The 21,130-nt window shown below is 42.7% G+C and overlaps 1 protein-coding gene across 3 annotated transcripts in view; it reads left to right on the forward strand.

Moving 5' to 3' along the window:
* The window catches only part of nhsl1b (NHS-like 1b), a 104,055-nt gene that overhangs the window by 67,086 nt on the left and 15,839 nt on the right, over positions 1-21,130 (forward strand). For all 3 annotated transcript variants that reach the window (XM_041958358.1, XM_041958359.1, XM_041958360.1), the window contains exons 2-3: positions 15,304-15,456; positions 19,484-19,611. In XM_041958358.1, coding sequence (XP_041814292.1) covers positions 15,304-15,456; positions 19,484-19,611 — 281 coding nt within the window. The remainder of the gene's footprint in view (positions 1-15,303; positions 15,457-19,483; positions 19,612-21,130) is intronic.

Genomic DNA, 21,130 nt, shown 5'->3' on the forward strand with positions numbered 1-21,130 from the left:
GAGGAGACAGCGAGGGAGTGGAGGGGTGGAGTGGAGTTTGGGGTCCTGCTTTTTTTTCCCTCCCCAGACAGCGTGGGATTATCAATGGAGGAACCCAAGGTTAGCACATGCAAGGGTGCGCACACATGCACACTTCTGCATAACGCGTCCCTGAGTCTGTTTGAGATGTCAGATGTAACCACCGGTTACAGTGTGTCAGTGTGTGTATGTACATATGTGTGTTTTATAGATGATACTGATCCACATCATCCTATGAGCACTAAGCCTGTCCTGAGACATATTTAACTCTGTCTTTACCCTGGGATTACATCTCTAATACTGTGGCAGCGCTGCATTACTACAGTATAACATCCAGTAACATCCATGTATAACACTACAAAGGATAGTGACAAAACCATAGCTGTAGCTGACCATGACCTCTGGTGCTCGTTTGTGAAATGTGATCATTAGTATAAAACAAATCCCTATATAAGTGAACAGTGTGTTAATTTTCTTTGTGTGTTGAGGATATTGTCCACTTCAACTGAGGAGAGTTTACTTTAAAGTGTCCACACCTTGTGAAAGCAATTTGGACTCTGTGTGATAAGCTCTAACAAACCAGCTAACAGAGAGGAGATGGAAATTAGATCAATATTGCAGGCCTGATGAACCAAATCCAGCCAAGCATTGTAAATGTATTGGTACATAACAGTAATCAATGCCAGCCACCAGAACCCGCATCCGATTTCATATCTAACCTCCCAATTGTGCTCCTGCCTCGAGGCTGATCGTCGTGCACACTTCCTGAGTTTATCATGATTGGTCAATTGGTTGTATTTCTGATTTGTTGATTGGATGGTTTGGTGTTGCAGCTCCCCCCTCCCGTCCCCGACTGACCTACTGTTGCTGATGAGGTGCAATGTGGGAAGTGGGTCAAACAGCATAGTGTCAATTATGCTCCAGTGGTGGAGGAACTGTAAATAAACACACATGCACACATTGTAGTTGATATGGCTATAACCCAGTTCCCATTGGTACCCCTGTGCCTACCCGATGCGCGCGCACACACTCATACACACACATTCGGCTTTCCTTGCTGTGATGCAGTCTAGCCCCAGGTGGCTTGTTGCTTTGTGCCCTTGAGCGACTGGAGGCACTTAACCTAAATTAGCTCAGTCTGTCCCTGTGCCTCTGTGTCTCATCCTTAACATGAGCTAAGCACGAGGGTCATGGTAACAGCAGAAGCAATGTTGTGCTTTATACCCAAGCTACTGTGTGCAGCAGTATAAAATAAAGAGTATTTATCACCTCCGCTTTCACCCGTGCTGATGTTTAAAGGCGTCATGTTTTACAGGTGATTGGATATTAAACTTGCACTGCTGTTTTGTTGGTAAATCACTCTTGATTGGAGTGTCAGTTAAATGCATTCAGTGTAAAATGTGCAGTGAAATATTGATGCTAATGAATCACATTGTTAAAGCAAATGAAGTCATATTCCAGCTGCTACCTATTGATTGCTGTCATAGTCCCAGCTTGGACATTATTAACATCATACTTTTAATTAAACCAGTTCTGAGGTTCATGTGTGGTGCCTAAAAGTCTAGAATTGCAACAACACATGCACATACAAAATGTACACAGTGCACAACCACAAGCGCAGCACTCCAGAGTGTATCACATCTGTGTGTTTGTGTCAGATTTATGGCATTTTGTGCATGAAGTTAATTAGAAAATTGGATTAATGATGGTGTGCTGCTATGAGGAGGAGAGAGGGAAAGCACACACACACACACACACACACACACACACACACACACACACACACACACGCACAGGCCCTTAGGAGAGAGGAGACAGACAGACCTGGTGTTGAAATGTAGGTCAGGAAAGCAGCATGGCAGCTAACATAATGTTGTGTGTTGCATGTGTGTAGGTTCGTGTGCATTATAAGCTGTGTGAGGTTACATGCTTGTATGCACATTGACTATAGGCACATGCACATATATTGTCTTATAACCTATATGTGCATGTACGTGTGTCTGTAGCAGAAACAAAGACACAAAAAGGATAAAGGGTACAGGGATAGTATAGTAAGCTGGACCTCTTTGAGGTATAACTTGTAACGTGTGATTAGGTTTGTTGTCTAAATGCAGATTGTAGAAACAGCCCCATGCACTAATTCACACATGCACAATAACATGTACACCCATACATACAAAGCATGTAGAGTGATGTCATTGCTGTAAGCCATTTGAATGCACAGGACCAGTGAGACACACAAACACACTTAGGCCTTGTGGTTATTGATGTGGAGGGTCCAATGGAGAATGAGACGGGCCAGAAGTCGATATGAGTGGAGACAGTTTGGCTGGATGGTAATGGCTCTTAATGTAGTCTGAGGGCTTCCAGGGGTCCGTCTTTATGTTACACTACCAGTGGCTGGATGGAGCTTTCCACTGGGAACTCTTTTTATGATAGCATGTCACACATGTATTACACCTGCAGAGTCAGAATAGGGATATTGTTTGTTGAATAATTGAATGCTAAGAATTGATTTTAAGCCAAGGTCAGCACTGAATGACAACCTGTCTGCTGTACAGCCGAAATGCTGCTCAGCTACGGCACAATACAGTCATGGAGTGATGCACGTGAAGACAAAGGATTGATTCTTGACCAGAATTAAAGGATAACTTTCGTTTTTTACAACCTGGACCTTATTTGTAGCATTAAATACGCCCATTTACTCACCCAGACAACTTTGGTGGCATTTGGAGTCGTTTTGAAGAAATTAGCCCCAGAGGAGCAGCACGTATATCCGTATAATGCGAGTACTCGGGCATCCATGCGCAGCCTCTATATAACGCATAATCTGCAGCGAAACTCGTTCATATTCCAATATTTTGTTATGATATGCTGGTGCTATTCCCCTCTGAGCCTGTGGTGGCATGTGGGTGAGTAAATGGGCGTATTTAATGCTACAAATAAGGTCCAGGTTGTAAAAAACGAAAGTTATCCTTTAATCAAACAAATACAAATAGTCTACAGCTTCGCTCGTGGCTCTGTGTGGTTGTACTTCAGCAGAATGATGCTGTAAGCTAAATGCTAAAGCCAGCGTGCCAACATGCTCACAATTACAATGCCAAAATGCTAATGTACAACAGGTTTTGTTTACCGTCTTCAGTGAATTTGTTAGCATGCTAATAATTGATGAGCGCTAAACATAAAGAGCATCATCGGTTTTCATAGGAATAGTACGGGACAAATGAAAATTTTGACCCAATAATGGCACAAAATAAGAAGTCAGCAATCACCAAACTTATTACAGTTCATGCTAAGGGGAACATGAATGCTTTCACTAAATTTCACTACAATCCACATTTCCATCATTGCCCTCAAAAACTATATTAGTCGGCCTCATGGTGGCACTAGAAGAAAAGTCAGGGAATTATGAAAGTTATTAAGATGTCTGTGAAGATTCATCATCCAGGTCATAGTCATCCAAGGAGGGTTGAGTCAAGGGCAACTGGACTTGCTTGTATAAACTTGACATACTTATAACTTATTTCAAGTTTCTACAACCAAGTCCAGTTGCCCTTTATTCAGCCCTTTTTAGATAGGGCTTAGTCATTAGGATACATCCTCTTGGCACTTTGGATATTCTTTCAGTCTGGACCAAAGTGGTGGACCGACTGGCCGTCATTGCCATCCATTGAGCCACATTGCGAGCATGGCTAAAAGACTTGTTGGGCCACTTGAGTCAAAGTTCAACATGTGGAAAACATGCACTGAATGTTGTCCTCCCAACTTACAAACTTTCCAGTTTCCAACAGGGGCCTGTTTCAGTTTCCTCTTATTGTCCTGCCAACGTCAGGGGGGGTGACAGACCAGTGGGGTTAAATTGCATTAGATTTAAACTCTGTTGCTAGGGTATGGGGGGGTGGGTGGACGTTTAGCTACAAATCCATCTTGATGGGGACATAAAGCACCTCAAGTTAGCAACAAAACTGCCACCCTGAAGGCACCAAAAGCTCAGGCGTACAAATCAGTTTGCTCGTAAAATAACAGCGTTTTAATTCCCTGCTCAACGGGCATTTACATTTGTGTGACCCGCCTTGTATTGTGGACATGGGGCCATAAAAGTTCGCTTGTTAAATGAAAGTATAGGAAGGACTTATTTAACCGTGTAGGCCTCCTTGTCAGTTTGTGCTCTTCCAGCTGTTATTACTATTAGGTGACCTGGACTTTGTTTTTAGGCTTTTCTTAGCTGTTCTTGTTTTGTTACTACAAGTCTTGCTTACCAATGTTTTTCAGTGCAGATTAGAGTCTAAGGCTGTGGACTTGCCTTTCCACAGTCTCAAATAGAGGCACATATATCCGCTATCTGTCCTTTCTGTCTTTCTTTCTCTTTCATCCTGGCTTGAATTTCAAAGAGGGTCAGCAAGGAGCGCACAGGTCAGACGCCAGCCGAGGGAAAATTAGGCATGACCGCCAAGCCTGCTGGGCCTTTGTACATGTTTGTGTGTATTATATGTGTTTTTATTGAGTCTCTACCTATGGCTGTTTTGCATGCACACTCCATCTATCTCTCTCTTCTCGCTTCATCTGTTTCCATGCCCCCCACCCCAGACTTTTCTCTCCCAGCTGCCTTTATCTTCTCTCTCTTTCTCGTTTCTTTTGTCCCTCTAAACGCTGCCTTCTCTATCCTGCCTCGCATCACTGCTCTGCAAAATGGCTCTGCCTCTGCCACATCAAAGAATCTTTCAACATTTTCGGATGCAAACTTTGCCTCTCTTTCCTCGTGTCCTTTTCTGAAAGTCTTTGTGCAAAGTTTTGCGTTTGATACCATCTCCATTTTTCTCTCCCACATTAGTATTGCGCTTCCCTTTTCAAAGACGTCTCTCTGATTCACACACACGTCAAGCTGTGTGAGAACAGCTACAGGGTGTTTGAACAGAAAACAACAAATACACCTGTGTCGCCACATCAAGGCCAGGATATGCACATACAGAAACAGCAAACACGCAAAGATCAGAGGCTGGTTGTGTTAGTGATGGTGTGTGCATGCTCATGCCGTAGTTTGCGGGGTGTCACACAGACTTAAAGGGTTTTCTCATGGATCACAAAGGAGGAGCAGCCTATAGAGGGAGGCCCCACTGCCTTTCATTGAGAAGAATAACCCAGCGTACACACAGACACTCACAAAATGCAGTGGTTTTCATTGCTAAATTGAATTCATGTAAAATCTCCCCAGTTTATGCTGTTTTTCTTTTTTTTTTACTTTGGTATAAGATTGACAGACATCTGTATGTGTGTCTCAGTGTTTGACTGGATTGAATTCACACTTAAGTGTTGTACTTTTCTAAATCCCCATTGCACACACACAAAAACCCTCTCACTAAAATGGCACATTGTGTGCCACTCCCGTAGATTGAAGTACATTCGTCCCCCTCAGCCTGGCCTCTTTTAACCCCACCATATTCTGCATGTAATCATGCAAATGCACTACTGATGGGCCCATTCAAACCCCCCAAAACAAAAGGCTTGTGGCCACTGACTTTCTGATGGTAAACAGAGAGGGGTTTGCTGTCTGCAATAACAACAGTCGGTCAAATTGAGTCATAGAATAAATGTTGTGTTGTTGGGTGATCTGTGTGTTTGTATGCAGGTATGTAATTTTTCTAACCTGTATGTGCACACAGTCATTATTGTCACTATGGGATATGAGATTGTCTGTGTGAATGTATAGGTTGTTTGTGTGTCCGTGTATGTGTGATGGAATCCCAGCTGCTTCAACAGAGTAGGTCAGACGGAAAGACCAGAAGAGGGGTGAGGGGAGGACGGAGGACTGTCGTTACCCAGTAACCTCTGTCTGCTAAACTGACGGAAGTGCAACAAAAGAGAGAGAGAGAGAGAGACGGACGGGCTGAGAGGGAGACAGCAAGAGTTTGGTGTCAGAGAGAGGTCATTCGGCAAGTGCTGGAGCTTGTTGAACTTAGTGTGTATGTGTGTGTGTGGGTGTGCGATGTGCGAAGTGCGGGAACCTCCACCCCATGCTAAAATCATTAGTGCCAGAAAAACAGATATCACAGCTTGTTTACTCAGCCTAGTCTCTCCATCACCTTGGTTTCTGTCTCTCTCTCTCTCTGTGTGTGTGTGTGTGTGTGTGTGTGTGTGTGTGTGTGTGTGTGTGTGTGTGTGTGTGTGTGTGTGTTTATTCAGGAGTGAGTTCGAAGTTTAACTTTGCTTTACTGCCTTTTTATGAGCACTATAGGGAGTTGTTTCCATCTTATCGGTTTACATCCTTCTTACCCATCTTTTAGGTTTGTGTTTCAGGTTTATCAGCATCATCGAAACACTACTGTATCATAATGTTGTTTCTTTTCACTATCACCGCATTGATGCCATTTAGTAAAGCTGCATTAGTGCGAAAAAAATTAAATGACAATAATGATACAGTTTGTAAAGGAATTCTTGCATTTCACCATGGTTTATTATCATCATCTTACATACTACCCCCAGCCCCCCCACTCATTCCTGATAGATTATTCATGCCTTGCTCTGGATCTCAGAGAGCACCAAAGCGATCGGGTTCCCATTGACCCCTGATGCTGCGCTTTCATTCACAGAGATGTAGGGATGAAAGAAAGGGGGAAGGGATGAGAGAGTGAGCATGTTGCGCTACATGATATAAATTATAGATTTCCATTCACAGAAAAAGAGAGATAGGGAAGTGAAAGACAAATATGATGTAGGGTATATATTCATTTTTCCGGCTTTTTGGCACATTTCCTGTTCAATAATTTACAGTCACATGAAATCTATGTAGGAAACATTTGTTGAGCCTCTTCCTTTCCTTTTTTCACATTCTTATAAACAAAATGTTTTAAGGGGGCATGTCAGCTTTAAAAGTTAAAAGAAAGATGAGTGCTTTTTGATGGATTCAAACCAGTGACCAGCCTGCACCTGTTTACATCTATTCACATGTTTAGTAGTAACAACGCTCACAGATGCAAGCTAATACTTAGCTTTGTTTTAGAGCCATCACATTTCCCTGCTTATCTCCACCTCACAGGTTTTCTACCTATTAAGGGGCAAGTAAAATCAATACAGGCTTGATTACATTAGCAGTCATGAAAGCGTTCATGTCTAAAATAAAGACAAGAGAAGACAAGAAAAGGAAATTGGGGTTGGGAGGAGGAGGAGGAAAGAGAGGGAGAGAGATTTGACATTAGCGGATCAGATAGAGTTGAAGGGTTTTAGGGGGTCAGCTTAGCTCTCCCTTCCTAAGTCCAATTAGAAAAATAAAAGCTGAGACCTGTCAGATGAAGGGGAGGTGTGTGTGTGTGTGGATGTCAGATTCAGGCTCTGTGGGAATTTGAACGGATGTCTGATAGACGATATTGAATGAGAGAGGGAGGTGTGTGTGTTTGGGGATTGATCGAATGATAGAAGTAGGGCCGTGGAGAATTGAAGTTAAATTCATTAGTTTGGGATAAAAGAAATAAGTAAAAAGCCGGGTGTGTATGTTAGGTAGTTTGTGTAGCAGCAGTAGCCTCTGCCAGGTTGTTGTTGAGATCCAAAAGAGGTGTGAAATCTGAATGGAGAAGACAAGAAAGCAGGAGAGCAATAACAGGAGGAAGAGCAGGAACATCAATCTCTCTCCTTCATTATCACTCCGCCACATTCAGCCTTGAGTCTTAATAACGTCTGTTGCAACAAGACCTGTTAATTATTCACACCCCCCTTCCCCACATTTCCTCTTTTTTACCCTGTCGGTCACCACCTTTCCTCATGTACATGCCGCTTGTTGTTGAACAAGAGGAGATAATCACTGTTTTGCCACAGGCCCCAATACTAATGAACATGTGTTGAGATTCTGTGTTTGAATGCTAACAACTGCTTGATAGTGTCGTCAGTTTTATCACCAATTTAAATGATAAGATGGCTACAAAACCTCACAATTTAAGACAGTTGTAATTATCTCAAAGATGACCTGAAGAATACAATGTCATGAATTTCCATGAAAGGATTGTCAATTAGTTGATCAACAGGAACTATTATAACAAGTACTGCTTTAGTATACTGGTAGTTAATTCATCTTTACTCATTTTTCATGCAAACATCTATATTTTGTAGGTTAATCATTAATATCAATCCTAGAATGTTTTCTGGTATGTGATTTTAAGGATTACGGCTAGGTTGTAAAAAGGAAGGAAAAAGAAAATATTGCCTCGGCTTCTGTAATCAGGATGTAGCCTATTAATTGTATAACCAAGGGCTAATATGAGTAGGACTGCTCGTTAATCATCTTCATAATAATCCCTGATGTTTGTTGTGCTAAATAAACTCTTCCTCTGAGGTCCAAGCTTCATCCACTGAGTCCTTCACGCTTCCCTCATATGCTGCTTCGAGTATGAACAGATGAAAGATTGATATTGTTTGGGCTGGGGTATACGGGGTGGGTTGGTGGGGGTGCTTCCATTCTCCGCTGGGAGTGAGTGGACGGATGTATGGACGTATGGCTGAATGGATAGATAGCCCTAATCCTAATGGTGGCCTAGATTAGAAGCCCTCCTTCAGCGGATAGAGTTGTTGACCTGTCTGTCACACTGTGCGTGTATGTGTGTGTGAGTGTGTGTGCATGTGTGCGTGCGTGTTGACACTGTCCTGAGAACAATAGGCTCTTTAATGAGTGTTGCTGCTTGGGCTCGCGTCTGCATAAATGATCCTAATACTGTACGCGTGCCAAACAGTACGAGACACAAGCCAAACGGAGGCTACAGACAGAACATGTGGACTCAGGGAGGAAGATTTTAATCCTTGAATTAATGCGTTTACTCTGAACCTGAATGGGTTCCTTTTTGCTTCTAACCTGCGTTAAAAGTAGGGGTGCAATTAATGACTATTTTTATATTGTTTTTTTTGTCTGACCAACTGTCCAAAAACCAAAGATATTCAGTTTACAGTGACATACAACAAGAAAAGGCAGAAAATCTTTGCATCTGAGAAGCAGGAACCAGTACATGTTTATAAGTGTTTTATTCAGTTATCAGAATTATTGCTGATTCATTTTATGCAGATACACTCTTAATTGGCTAAGTTTTTCAGGACTAGTTTACAGTCCTGCTGACACTGCTCAGCTTTGACATGGTCAGCACTGTTTCTGTAATTACTGATTACAGTTATGTATAGTTTATATGAAATTAGTGTTGCATGATTATTCTAGCTTTGGTGGTGCCTTGTAGGCCTTTCAACCATAAATTTCAGTCTGCGAAGACTTGAACTAGATTCTAAGTTGTATTTTAACTTTTACTTTAGTGACCTAAAAACAACTTTGTGGCACCTGCTGTGATGAATCTCTGGTTTAAACATTTTATTTCATTTCACATTATACACTATCTCATATAAACGTACATTTTATCTGATCTGCATGTGTCCATGTGGAAGCTAGTAAGTTGTTAACCCATTACCGCAGTATTTTATGAAAAGGTCAAACACAGGTTGAACTTTCAAGAAGAAAATGACATTTACAGAGACATACTACCCACATGTAGAGATCCATAACTCAAGGACAAGAGCAACCACAGACACCTTGAATAGACACTTGAACAGCACACAGTAGACTGATGTTAGTAAACAAACATGCACACCGACAAATCCAAAAGCACTCCAGTCTGGCTGAAAGGTTCAGATGACCAAGGTCGGGGGGGGGGGGGGGGGGGGGGGGGGATGAGAGGGAAAACCTTTTTTACCCACAAATTCAAGGATCATTTGCAGTCCCATTCAAGCTCTTGTTGCAGCCCCCTCCCTCATCGCCACACACCCCCTCCCTCGCCTCTTCAACCATTTGGGCTGAAAAGAAATACGATCGAAGAAGGAGGGGCAGCTCTTCCCTTGTGGGTGTGTGGGCGTCTGTGTGTGTGTATAGGTACGCCTTTGCATGGGTTTGAATGGGTGGGTGCCAGAGAGTGTGTGTGTGATAGATTGTGAGCCGACTGGACAATGGGAGGATTGTATGTGATCTATATTAATGTGGCACGGATTCAGTGGCCATGTGCGCACACAGCAGGCTGGGAATGATCAGACAGAGGAAGAGAGGCTGATGGAAAACATCCAGAGAGAAGAAAAATGGAGATTTATAAAGAGAAAATGAGCACAGTCTAATTTACTTTTCTTGGTTTTAGACACTTTAGATAGCTGAAAACAAGGACAGAATCTGCATAGTCCTTTTCAAGACCAGAGTTATGTTGTTTTACAAACCATAACATGGTACAAAATGAGATTAAAATGGGATAAATGTCAGATTTCAGTGTGATTTATTGTATCTACTGATACAATGACATGCAGGTGAAAGCTGCAGCCTCCTGAGAACACCTTGTAAAAAGCTCAACGTGTTTTTTGTAAGTTTGCGCAAGGTTTTCCTGTAGAGGTGGCTGATAGTTTAATCAGGTACATAAATATTCCCCAGATAAGTCGGTTGTGACGGTGAAAGCGGCAACACGCTGATTACTTTTTGCAAGAGCTGGGCACAAAGTATGGAGAAGAAAAAAAGGAGAGAGCGATCAAATGAAATGAGAATCGTCCTTCACGGCAAAATAGCATGAGCGTGCCTGCTCGCCCTAATAAAGCATGTTTAACTTTCAGCTATATTCTGAGTCCCGCAGAGGAGAGAAGAAAGAGAGCGCGAGAGAACGACTGGTGATGAGAAATAAAGGGAGAGGCAGCCAGAACTCCTTGGTAACCAGCACAGAGGAACAGAGGGGCCGGTCCTACACCCCTCCTGCTGTGTGTGCGTGTGTGTGTGTGTGTGTGTGTGTCTCCGAGGACTGGACTGCCTGAGGGAGGAGTGGCGGCGGTGGTGATGGGGGGAGTGGTGGACCGGGTGTGTGTGTTTAGAGAGAGAGATAGGGGTAGAGGCTCATTGTCAGCATAGTCGACACACACACTCTGAGCCAAGCTGCTGTGTAGTGACAATGTGAGTGGAGAAGAACGAACGCCAGCAGTTTTTCGTCCCATCTTCTCTCTCTCTTATTTATTCCCTGGATATCTGGGTTTTTTTGTGCCATACAAGGACAATTTTTTTTTTTAAGAGAGACACACACACTCAACCAGAATAATGGTGTTTATTGGGACCTCGTTAAAATCTGTGATTAAATACTTCAAGAGAAAGGGTAAGATATGTTTACTTACCTTGTAAATCAATCGCTGATTTATCATATGAGTAGTTTGGACATGAAAAACTAGAATAAATGAGCAGCATTTAAATATAATTTGCACTGTTTTACATCATTTTGACAGGACATGTGACTGTATGAATTTTCCTGCAGCTTCGCATTTATTGCTAATTTAAAAAGCCATTTTAAATCACTTCATTGAAACATTTCTGTATCAAATGTGGAAATGCGCCAGCTTTCGTGATTTGTATATGATTATATATAACTACTTGTTTCCCGTGGGCTTATGGCTTCACTGCTGTCTCTGCTGAGCCCATAGACAACCCTCTGTTGCACCCTGTTACCAGGTAACCACCGGGCCAGGACTGCACAGAGGCGACGACTATTAGCACTAAATGACCCAACAGTGTTTGTAAAGGTGGCAGCTGGAAGCACTTGAAATCACTGCTACTCTATTAGAAATAGTTGGACCTTTTTCCGCCTTCTTGGAGCAACTTTTAAGTGTTTTGGTTTTTTATTAGTGTTTATTAAGTTGTGTTTGAGCTGACTTAAGCTTGATATTAAAAGACACCATACTAGATCCATGTGCCATGCTCTTACAGTAGATTGTGTTTAGGAGGATTAGTTAATGCTCTTATTATTTTATCAGTGGCTGTGTATCAAGCATGTGAGGATGTTTAACAAAGACCTGGTTCATGCGGGGCAAGCTGCTTGTGTTGGCTCTAATCTCAGGTGTATTTATAGCATGTGTGTATGTGGGTGCTTTGCAGTCAAGGCTGAGGTGATGTTGTTAATCATTAGCTCAGCGTTTTTGTACTTCTCCCGTCTTAACTTGCAGTCTTGCACATGCCTGCACTTTGGTCCTGAGCTGAGCTCCTTGCAGTCCAGGGGACAGTGAGCTTAACACTGAAGAAGGTTCATACGCTCAGCTTTTACACATCATCAAGGGTGCACAAACTTTTGAGACATAGAAAGAATTACAATTAATTTGGGCCCAATGTTAAAGACTACTACTTCAAATTTGACTGTTAAATGAATATTTTTAGGATTTACATTATCAAGACTACTGTTAAAGAGGCATATTCCCTAAAATAACTTAAAATAAGATGCTTTTATGTTTTTGTGCCCTTTTAATGACTTGATTGTGTGTTATATTGCAAAAATTAGTCTGACCCGAGCCTATGGTTTATGAAACACGATTTGTATTATGCACACAAGTCAATGCTTTATTGGTTGGTAAGTGATCAGGGACGCAGTTCAGGATTAACAGTGACACTGTCAATGCGATTTGATCATTGTTATTGATCAGTTTATAACGCCGGTGTGTGTGTGTGTGCATGGAGATGAAGTTTTCCACGGATTACTGTGTGCAGCCTTTACCTTTGATGCACCATGCAGCCTGTTTGTGTCTTTCTGAGTTTTCAGTAGCCTGTTTGCTCTCAGTCTGTGTTTGTTAATGTGAGCAGGGAGAGCTGGGATGTCAATGGACAGAGGGATTAGTAGACTTCTGAAAGACTTTCGCGCCACAGTCCGGTGTGTGTGCGTGAGACTGTGGGTATGTGTGTTCAGGGGCTAGAGGGTATTGTGGCACTGAAAGGGCTGATGTGGAGACTGATGCAGAGGGACAATACAGGCTTTGTGTCCATAGACCCCATGTCCTTGGGTCTCCTATAGCCTGGCCCAGGTCTATTCAAACCCCATGGTCAGAAAGGGGGGTGGGGGAGGGCTACCTGTGCTGAGTTTGTGTGGGAGAGCAAAAAATTTAGAAATGGATTTCAATAAGAAATGGAGAATGTGAAACGCTTATTTAGACAGGCAAGCTGCATTTAAGCATGGAGTCATACACAGCTGGGCCATCGCTGCCTTGCTCATAGGTACGGTGTGACAGGTCTTTTGAACTGGGTGGCACTGTGAGATCCAAACCAACTTCTAGTCTGTTTTTCTAATCATCACACCACAAATTTCCAGTGAGCTGCATGCAAGCACGTTTTGTGAAAACTGTGTGTGTGCGTTTTACCCTCATGCAGCTCTCCAGTTCCAGACTTGTGGTCAGAGGAGCTTTGCCTCGTGATGTATTTCATTGATTGTTCTGACCGATGCAGACAGCATGTGTAACGACACGGGCAGACAATCACAGTGACACACTGTTTTCATATACCCAATATTTAGCGGTTTGCACTCATCACACACCCTTATATAATGCTAACATGCAACAAACCCCCTTAAGGTTTGTGGTGTGGTTGTCCGACTTCTCCTTTTGTCACCTGTGCATCCAATATTTGCACATACTTTGGTAGTTTGTTCAAATTGCACGGAGTGCCAGACATGTGTAATTATTAGAGATTAATTCAAGTGAGGCTACAGTCACACAACATGCATATTCTGCATGATTTACTTTTCCTTGTATTTCTGCAGCATGCATTGTACCAGGTGTTATCTCAGTCAAATGGTTATTTTAGCTGAAAGCAAGCGAGCGCTGTTCGACTTTAGCTTGCTGTCTGTGTGTGATATTTGTACTTGTCTGTGACTAAGCATGCAAAATGTGTAGGCTTGGAGGTTGTGGCAAAATTTGAAGTGGAGATTTGTGAATGAAGTATTTGGTGATAGAGTGTGTGGGGACATGAGTAAACACATGATGCCTCTCCTTAGCTGGAGAAGGACTTAACGGCTACTCATTCTTCAATGAGCTGTAGAGACAGACGTTAAGGTACCGTTTGGTCAGCAGCAGCAGCAGCAGCAGCAGGACTTGACACACTGGACTGTCTCATGAATCATCCGAAAAACAATGCTCAGCTTTGCTGTGCTCGTTAGGTTGCAGACCTGTTATGGTCACAAAAGAGCAAAGTTGGATGGGCCAAAGAAGGACTTTAATTAATATGCTCAGTGAGACCAGTCAGAGGTTATCTGTATATCAAAGCAGTTGTCTCACACTTTCTCCGACGACCAATTTGCGGTCATAGGACCCCACCCTGTACTTGTACCTCTGTGCTTCTGTCCTCCCCCGACACACACAAACACAGTCACTATGCATCCTGCAATGGCTCATTAACACCTGTGAAAAAGCACTCAAAGGAAAACTGTCCACAGCCCCTCTCCTTTATCCACCCCCTTCCTCCTGGTTCCTTCAGACATCTCCCTCAGTCTCAGTCAGATGGACATGTTGTGATGGTCAGGACAGGGACAAACAGATAGCAGTGTTATCTAGAGTGAGGCTTAATGGAGCTAGTCCTGCATCCACGATCACCAACTTTGGCTTGGATACGCTCACTTGGTAAGCTCAAGTGTGTCTATGGTTGTGTACGTGTGCATGTTTGCTGATATCAGTATTTACGTTTTGCTGACACTTATGTTCAGAGTGGCCTGCAAATGCAGCATGGGAATGATCCTCAATTCCTGGATCACCCAGAGAAGAAGCCACCCCCAGTTACAAGGGAAACAAGGAAAAGCTCCTTAAAGTCTTGTTTTTTTGAGGATGTGTGACTCAGAGGAGTGCTCTAGAAAACCCACATAGAACCTGGAAAGGTTTTTTTCCCTTTGTTGTTGGTTTTTATCTTTTCTTAAATGGTCTTGAGCTCTAGCTAAATGTTAAATGAGGGCTTGGTACTAGTGTGTGCAGTGTTGCAGTGCCTTATTGTTTTTCATAAGTTGTTTTTCTAAGGACAAGTTAGTTTGCTTTAAAGCTTTTGTGAGTTTTAAGTAGCCTGTATTTTTACTGAATTTCTGAGCTTGGTATCATCAGGTTAGTGTTTCCCTCCAACTTACTCTTGATCTCTCCTCCCCCTCCCCTAACTTGTGTGGCCTACTGTGTTCTGTCTCAGATACGTGTCATGTTGTTGGTGTAGAGTCTGACACCTCCATGCAAAGCACCACCTTCCCCTTCCTTTACTCCACCAAGTATAATCAAATTCCCTCAGGAGATAGCGCTGTGAGCACAGGAAATGTTGTGCTCCATAATTTACTGTTTTCCAAAGGATTGATTTTAGAATTAGTGAACTTTTCTACAAAAATGTATTTCAGCTTTGTCTGGGTTATCTTTTGCTTGAAGATGATGCAGTAAAGGTTCCTTCGGGAAATCGACTAGAGTCTGTAAAGGTAGAACCATAAGTCAAGATCAATCAAGTTCCATAACCTGATCTGTGTGTCTCTGCAGCTGTGTCTAACCTGGATGAGGAGAGCAAGTGGACGGTCCATTACACAGCTCCGTGGCACCAGCAGGAGAACGTCTTCCTACCAGGCAGCAGGCCGCCCTGCGTGGAAGACCTCCACCGTCAGGCCAAAGTCAATCTCAAGACAGCCCTGCGAGGTAAGGACCTCTCAAAGTGGACCTCGTCAGAGAGTCTTAATGGATCTGATATTATCACAGACAAAATCTGATTTAGAAGAGTCATTTCATGTGGAGAAGGTGACTATGATGTGTTTGCACTGTTTCGGGTTTCAGGTAAAATTCTTGTATATTGTAGGTAGTGTAGTCATAATTTGGACGTGGATGGTTTTTCACCCTGCAAGAACAAGGTTATTTGGTCATTCTCGGGTACGCTCAAGGAACCAACAAACCGCCAGTTTTATTTAATATTTGGCGATGGGCAAAATATTACTGTTATATTATCTCCCAAAAAAACATGAAATATGTACAAAAAATGTGAAAATGATCAGATCAAACGTTAGAAAAGCTTGGTTGTTAATATATGTGTATTAGGGCTCCAGCTAACTATATTTTCAGCCATCTGCAGATCATTTTCTCAATAGACCGATTAATTAATTGTTCAGTTTGACACATCCAAATGTCTTGTTTGGTCTGAGATTCAATTTACAATAATTTAAAACTGGAAAATCTTCACATTTAAGAAGCTGGAATGAGAGAATTTTTGTCAGTTTTGCTTGAAAAGTGACAATGACCATTAATCAGTTGTCAATCCTGTTGCACTAACTGTTCATTCTCCAACTGACATGTGTCAGTGGAATTACAGTTCAAATAACAAAGTTTCTGAGTCATGCCCATAGCTATCGCCAATAAATCATTAAAATCCATATCAGCCAAATGAGCCATAATAAAAACTATGACAAATCTCACTAGTGGGTGTGTTGCTGGACGTCATCACATTTGGCATCCGGTAAAGGTCAGCTTTCATTGTCCACAACATTGTTAAAATTTCCAAACCTGTAATTTGCGTTCAGCCTTAAGTTTAGTCAACAACACATCAGTGGGAGATCCCCTTCTTCCTGTTTGTCCAGTAAAAGTAGAGGACAAACAGACAGCCTTGTTGTCAAACAAACAAACACAGGGAGTCAAGTCACAGCGGACTAACAACTGTTTGAAATTGCCACAACATTTCCAGAACAGGATGTGGGAATACCAGTAAATACCAGCACCTGTTTCACTGAAAGTTTCTGGGAAAGTTGTGTTTTCCGCCCATTTCTCAGATAACAGTTTTAGAGGCAGGTGTGAGAAAAAGCTGAGAAGTGTGTGTATGTGGGTGGATGTGTAACAGTAAAGGCTTGTTGCTTAGGTGTTACAGTGGCCTTGTGTGCCAGCGGATAAAAAACGAGACTGATAAAGGGAGATAAATAGGGAGGGTCTGGTTGTAACCTGACGCTTACGGTGTGTAAAACATTAGTCACAACACACACACACGCACACACACACACCTTTCTTTGTCTTTCCCATTGTCTGACCCCTGTGCTGTTGCTGCTGCATATTACTTACTGCAATATAGATGTTGCTAGGTACGCAAACACCACCTGGGAGGTTGCCTAAATTCAGCCACCCCCCTCATCCTGTCACCATCCTTTCATCCTGTCATCACCGCCCAGCCCCAGGGGTCCTAACTGAAAGACAACAGGTGCCCACTGAGAGCACCTGTTCTGTCCATTTGAGTCTTGACATGTGGTTTAGCGCTACAATTCCCAGCAGAGTGTGAATATTACACATCTAGCTACAGCCAAGCCATAAGGAAAGAGCTTTAGTGTTTTCTTAGTATTTTTTTTAACAAAAACAACAATACAGCTCTCTCAATGGCAATTCAGCTTCTATAATTTACATTTGTAAGAGTATTAACTGTATTTTTCCAATGTGTTTTAGAATTTAGTGGTTATATTAGAAGGCTAAAGCCCCGCTCTCATGCACGTGTAGCCAGTCACTAAATCCAGTGCCACCAGCCTTACCACATCAAGGCACACGAGTCCTGCTCTCTGCTCTGCAAAGCAGAGTAATCAATAACCAATCAGATGGCGGTGTGCACCCACTCTGTTGTTCCTTTCACACACTTGCATGTGTTTCAGCTTGTGTTTTATCAGTGAGGCTTTTGCAGGCGGCTGGCGAGTTACAGAAAAACGTGCTGGCAGGGTCGAAATACATCAGCGAGGTTACGTAACAGATTATTGTCAATAGTATTCAGAGAATCATGCATTATCTCTAAGGTCGCACAGAACGTCAAAGATAGTTTATCTCCATGATCTCACAATGATCGTCCATTCTCATCATAATCAGCTTGACAAATAAGTTAACTAACATTAAAACAGCTATAATTGATGTTTTTGTAATTTATCAAGTGACAATTTGACGTTATGAGAGGGGTTGCTCGTAGTCGCCTGAATTATCGCCTAAATCTACAACTACCTTCTGTTTCACTGAGAGTTAGAGAGTTTCAGCTCATTGTTTAGTTGTCTGGCTCAACTCTGCTGTTTTAGTTCACTGTCACTGCTCTCATAATGTTGCTTTTGGCCACATCAGATAGCTGCTTTCTTCAAAACAGCTGAAAACCTGCAGTAGATTACCTGCTCAGACACAGTTAGCGACTAGTTTCTCTGGCATGTGTCTACAGTGGCCCAGAACAGACAAACCAAACATTGGCTCGATAGAGTGCCTTTCTCATTTTGCATGGACATTGTAGGGGAGGGTGAGGTGAAAGTTATTCAGTTGGTGGCAACCTCACTGCTAGATGCCACTAAATCCTACACACTGGACCTTTAAAAAGGTTAAAAGGTGTCACATGTCAATGTTGTGCTCACAACTTGTGTCTGCTGTCCCCTAAGTTGCCAAAGACATGAGTTATTGCAGGTTTAATGAAAAGTTGTACAAGAAACACTAATATGGCAGCTTGAACCCGGAAGAAGAAGAAGGTTTTAGGGTCACTGCTAAATGGTAGACACATAGTCATGATCAAATATAAGATTAGAATATAATTATTGTTAATTACAGGTTACTCCAAATAGGTGTAGTGTATTCTTTATGCTCGTCTTCTCTCGTGTCACTTAACAGTCCCTTCCTTCACTTCTGCCTGGCAACAAGCAGCGTTCAGCTCATCAACGTCTATTTATTTTTATCAACCGTCCCCAATCATGCAAGACCAATCATCTTAACAGCTCCGCTCCCCCGTCATCATCCTCATTATCATCATGCTTTCTAAATGCCTTCTTCCACACCGCTACCACATCACCTCAGCGTTACAGTTGCTACCTTTGCCAGCCCCATTAGGATCCATTAACTGACAGTATTATACATGCACCAGTGTGTATCTCTGCAGAGCCAGGCTGCAATTAGCTGTGGAGATAAATGGCACATAAAAGGGATCAAAAGCAGCATCACTGAGGTGCCAGACTGGGAGTGATGTGCATGTGCTTTGTTACACATGTTATTCAGCAAAAAGGGAATTTGATTGTGAATCACACACTGAATAAATCCCAAAGGTGCAAGATAAAAGACCAGAAACGTTTTTTATATTTGTATGGGTCAGGGATAATGTGCAAACAAAGACAAAAACACATGTTTGTCAATTGATAGGAACATATATATAATTCTTCTTCATGCTTAAGTTATTTAAATAGAAATGTGTGAGGTTTGTCCTCACACATGTTACAGGTATTACCAAAAGCATACAAAACCCCACTGTGTGTAGTCGAGACTGTTGAAGCCGTACTACATGAATATAATTAGCTATTAAAGGACTAGACAAAGGATGCATTTGTAGATATTTGCAGAGGGAGAAAGAGAGAGATGATGTGCTAAATGCCCCCTGAGGAGGGGGGATGGAGGAGAGAGAGGGATAGCTCTGCCATCTGTGTGTGACAGACTGAAACTGATATCCCCCTCCTCTGGTTACACACACACATTCATTTATAAACTCTCTTCTTATCACACACTGGCATACACACACTCACACCCACACGCCACAGCCCCGTCGCAGCAGGTGGCGACGAGAGGAGGTGTGAGCAGCACTTGGCAGCGTCCAGCGGGGACGGCACCCACGTGACTGACACGCTAATGGAGACCAGTACAATCCAGTGTTCCCCTGCGTATGTAACATATATCTCTGTTTCTGCCTGTCCTGCAGAATGTGACAAACTGAGGAAAGATGGTTTCCGGAGCTCTCAGTACTACTCCCAGGGTCCCACCTTTTCTGACCCCTCACAGTCCAACAGCAGCCTGCAGGACGATGAGGATGATGACAATGATAAGAAGGTACAAATATGCACAAGCACCAACCACACATGCACACACAGGTGTCCAGGTGTGACACACACTACAATGTGACTACATACGGGTGCAGTACATATACGTATGTCGGTATGCAGCTTTACAATCCAATGCGGATTCAGCTGCGTGTCAACTCACCTCCAGTGATTTAAACAGTGTCAGTCTGCCCTCTAGTGGTCAGACATGAAAACGTTTTCCTCTCTGTCCCTACCCGGCTTCTCTTTCTAATTACTATCAAACTATCAACTAACAAACAGTCATTAAAAATTCTTCATCTCTATTTGACATTGTTCTCATGTACATCAGATATTGATGTAGTAATTAGAATTAATGGTAAAATGGAGAACTAGCATTAGCAGTCACATTTTATTATGATTGTCAGCACGAATCACGAAAAATTAGAGTTGAATTAAATGTTCAACTCACTCTGTTTTATTTTCACCCCATTTTCTGACCTGTCATCATTTTTCAGGCAGAGCTACATACACACAAAGAATAAACACTTCATTATACCTCTCTTCGCTCTACACTTGGTGGGGCTGTTGTTTGTCTAATTTGCCAGTACGATAATTCAAGAGGGTGATGCATGGAGAGAGACAGTGAGAAAGAGAGGCAGAGGTGGAGAACAGTGGCAATCATCATAAAATCGTTGTCATTTTTAATCTAAATCTAAAAAATAAATCTAATGGGAAAATAACACAGGCAAAAACTAGTATTTATAGCTCTTTTTCCTGGCAGAGCATTAGTGTGAAGTGAAGCCTCATCTCCATGTGATATGAGGGGTCCTGAATGGTCCAGAGGGTCTTTCTCTGTTATTATCAAGGTCTCCTTTGTCCCCCAGTGCCCCTCAATGCCAGCCACTCATTTCATGTCTACCTCGACCCTTGACCTTCATAACAAGCTGTTGTCTTTCCAAACTGTCGACTCCCATCTCTTGTTGTCCGCCTTTCTCTCTACCCCCTCGCCATACCGCACTTCAACCCACAGCAATCTCCTCCTCCTCTCCGCTTTCCTTCCCCTTTCCTATTTTCCGCTGTCTGTCCCCCTTCCCCTCTCTTCCCCGTCACTTCCTGTTGTCCTGAGGCCAGTGAGCCTAACTTTGCCTGACAGCAGCATCAAAAGGAGAAACAAGGCTCCTGGTTCAGACACAGTGATGCAAAATAACAAGCTATGCTTACCACCAAACTTTTGCTCAGATCCTTTCTTCACCCCCCGCCCCCCTGCTGCCGCCACCCATTTATTCATCCATCCATGTGTGGTTTGTATGAAAAACCTTATAGCCAGTCTGATGGTTTGGATTGTCAGGATAAGCCGTAATGGACGTAGGGAAGGATTGCTGGATGTATTCTGGACAACTTTATTTCAGCAATTTTCAATCTCGGACCGACAAACTCGAGCTGAGGAGTTCCCACCAGCCCTTTTTGTTCCAGATGCAGTCAGGCAAACTTTGGGTGAAGCAGCGAATGTCTGCCCATGGAATTGATCTATAGTCAGAACAATTAGG

The sequence above is a fragment of the Chelmon rostratus genome, chromosome 18, assembly GCF_017976325.1.
Source record: "Chelmon rostratus isolate fCheRos1 chromosome 18, fCheRos1.pri, whole genome shotgun sequence".
NCBI lineage: Eukaryota > Metazoa > Chordata > Actinopteri > Chaetodontiformes > Chaetodontidae > Chelmon > Chelmon rostratus.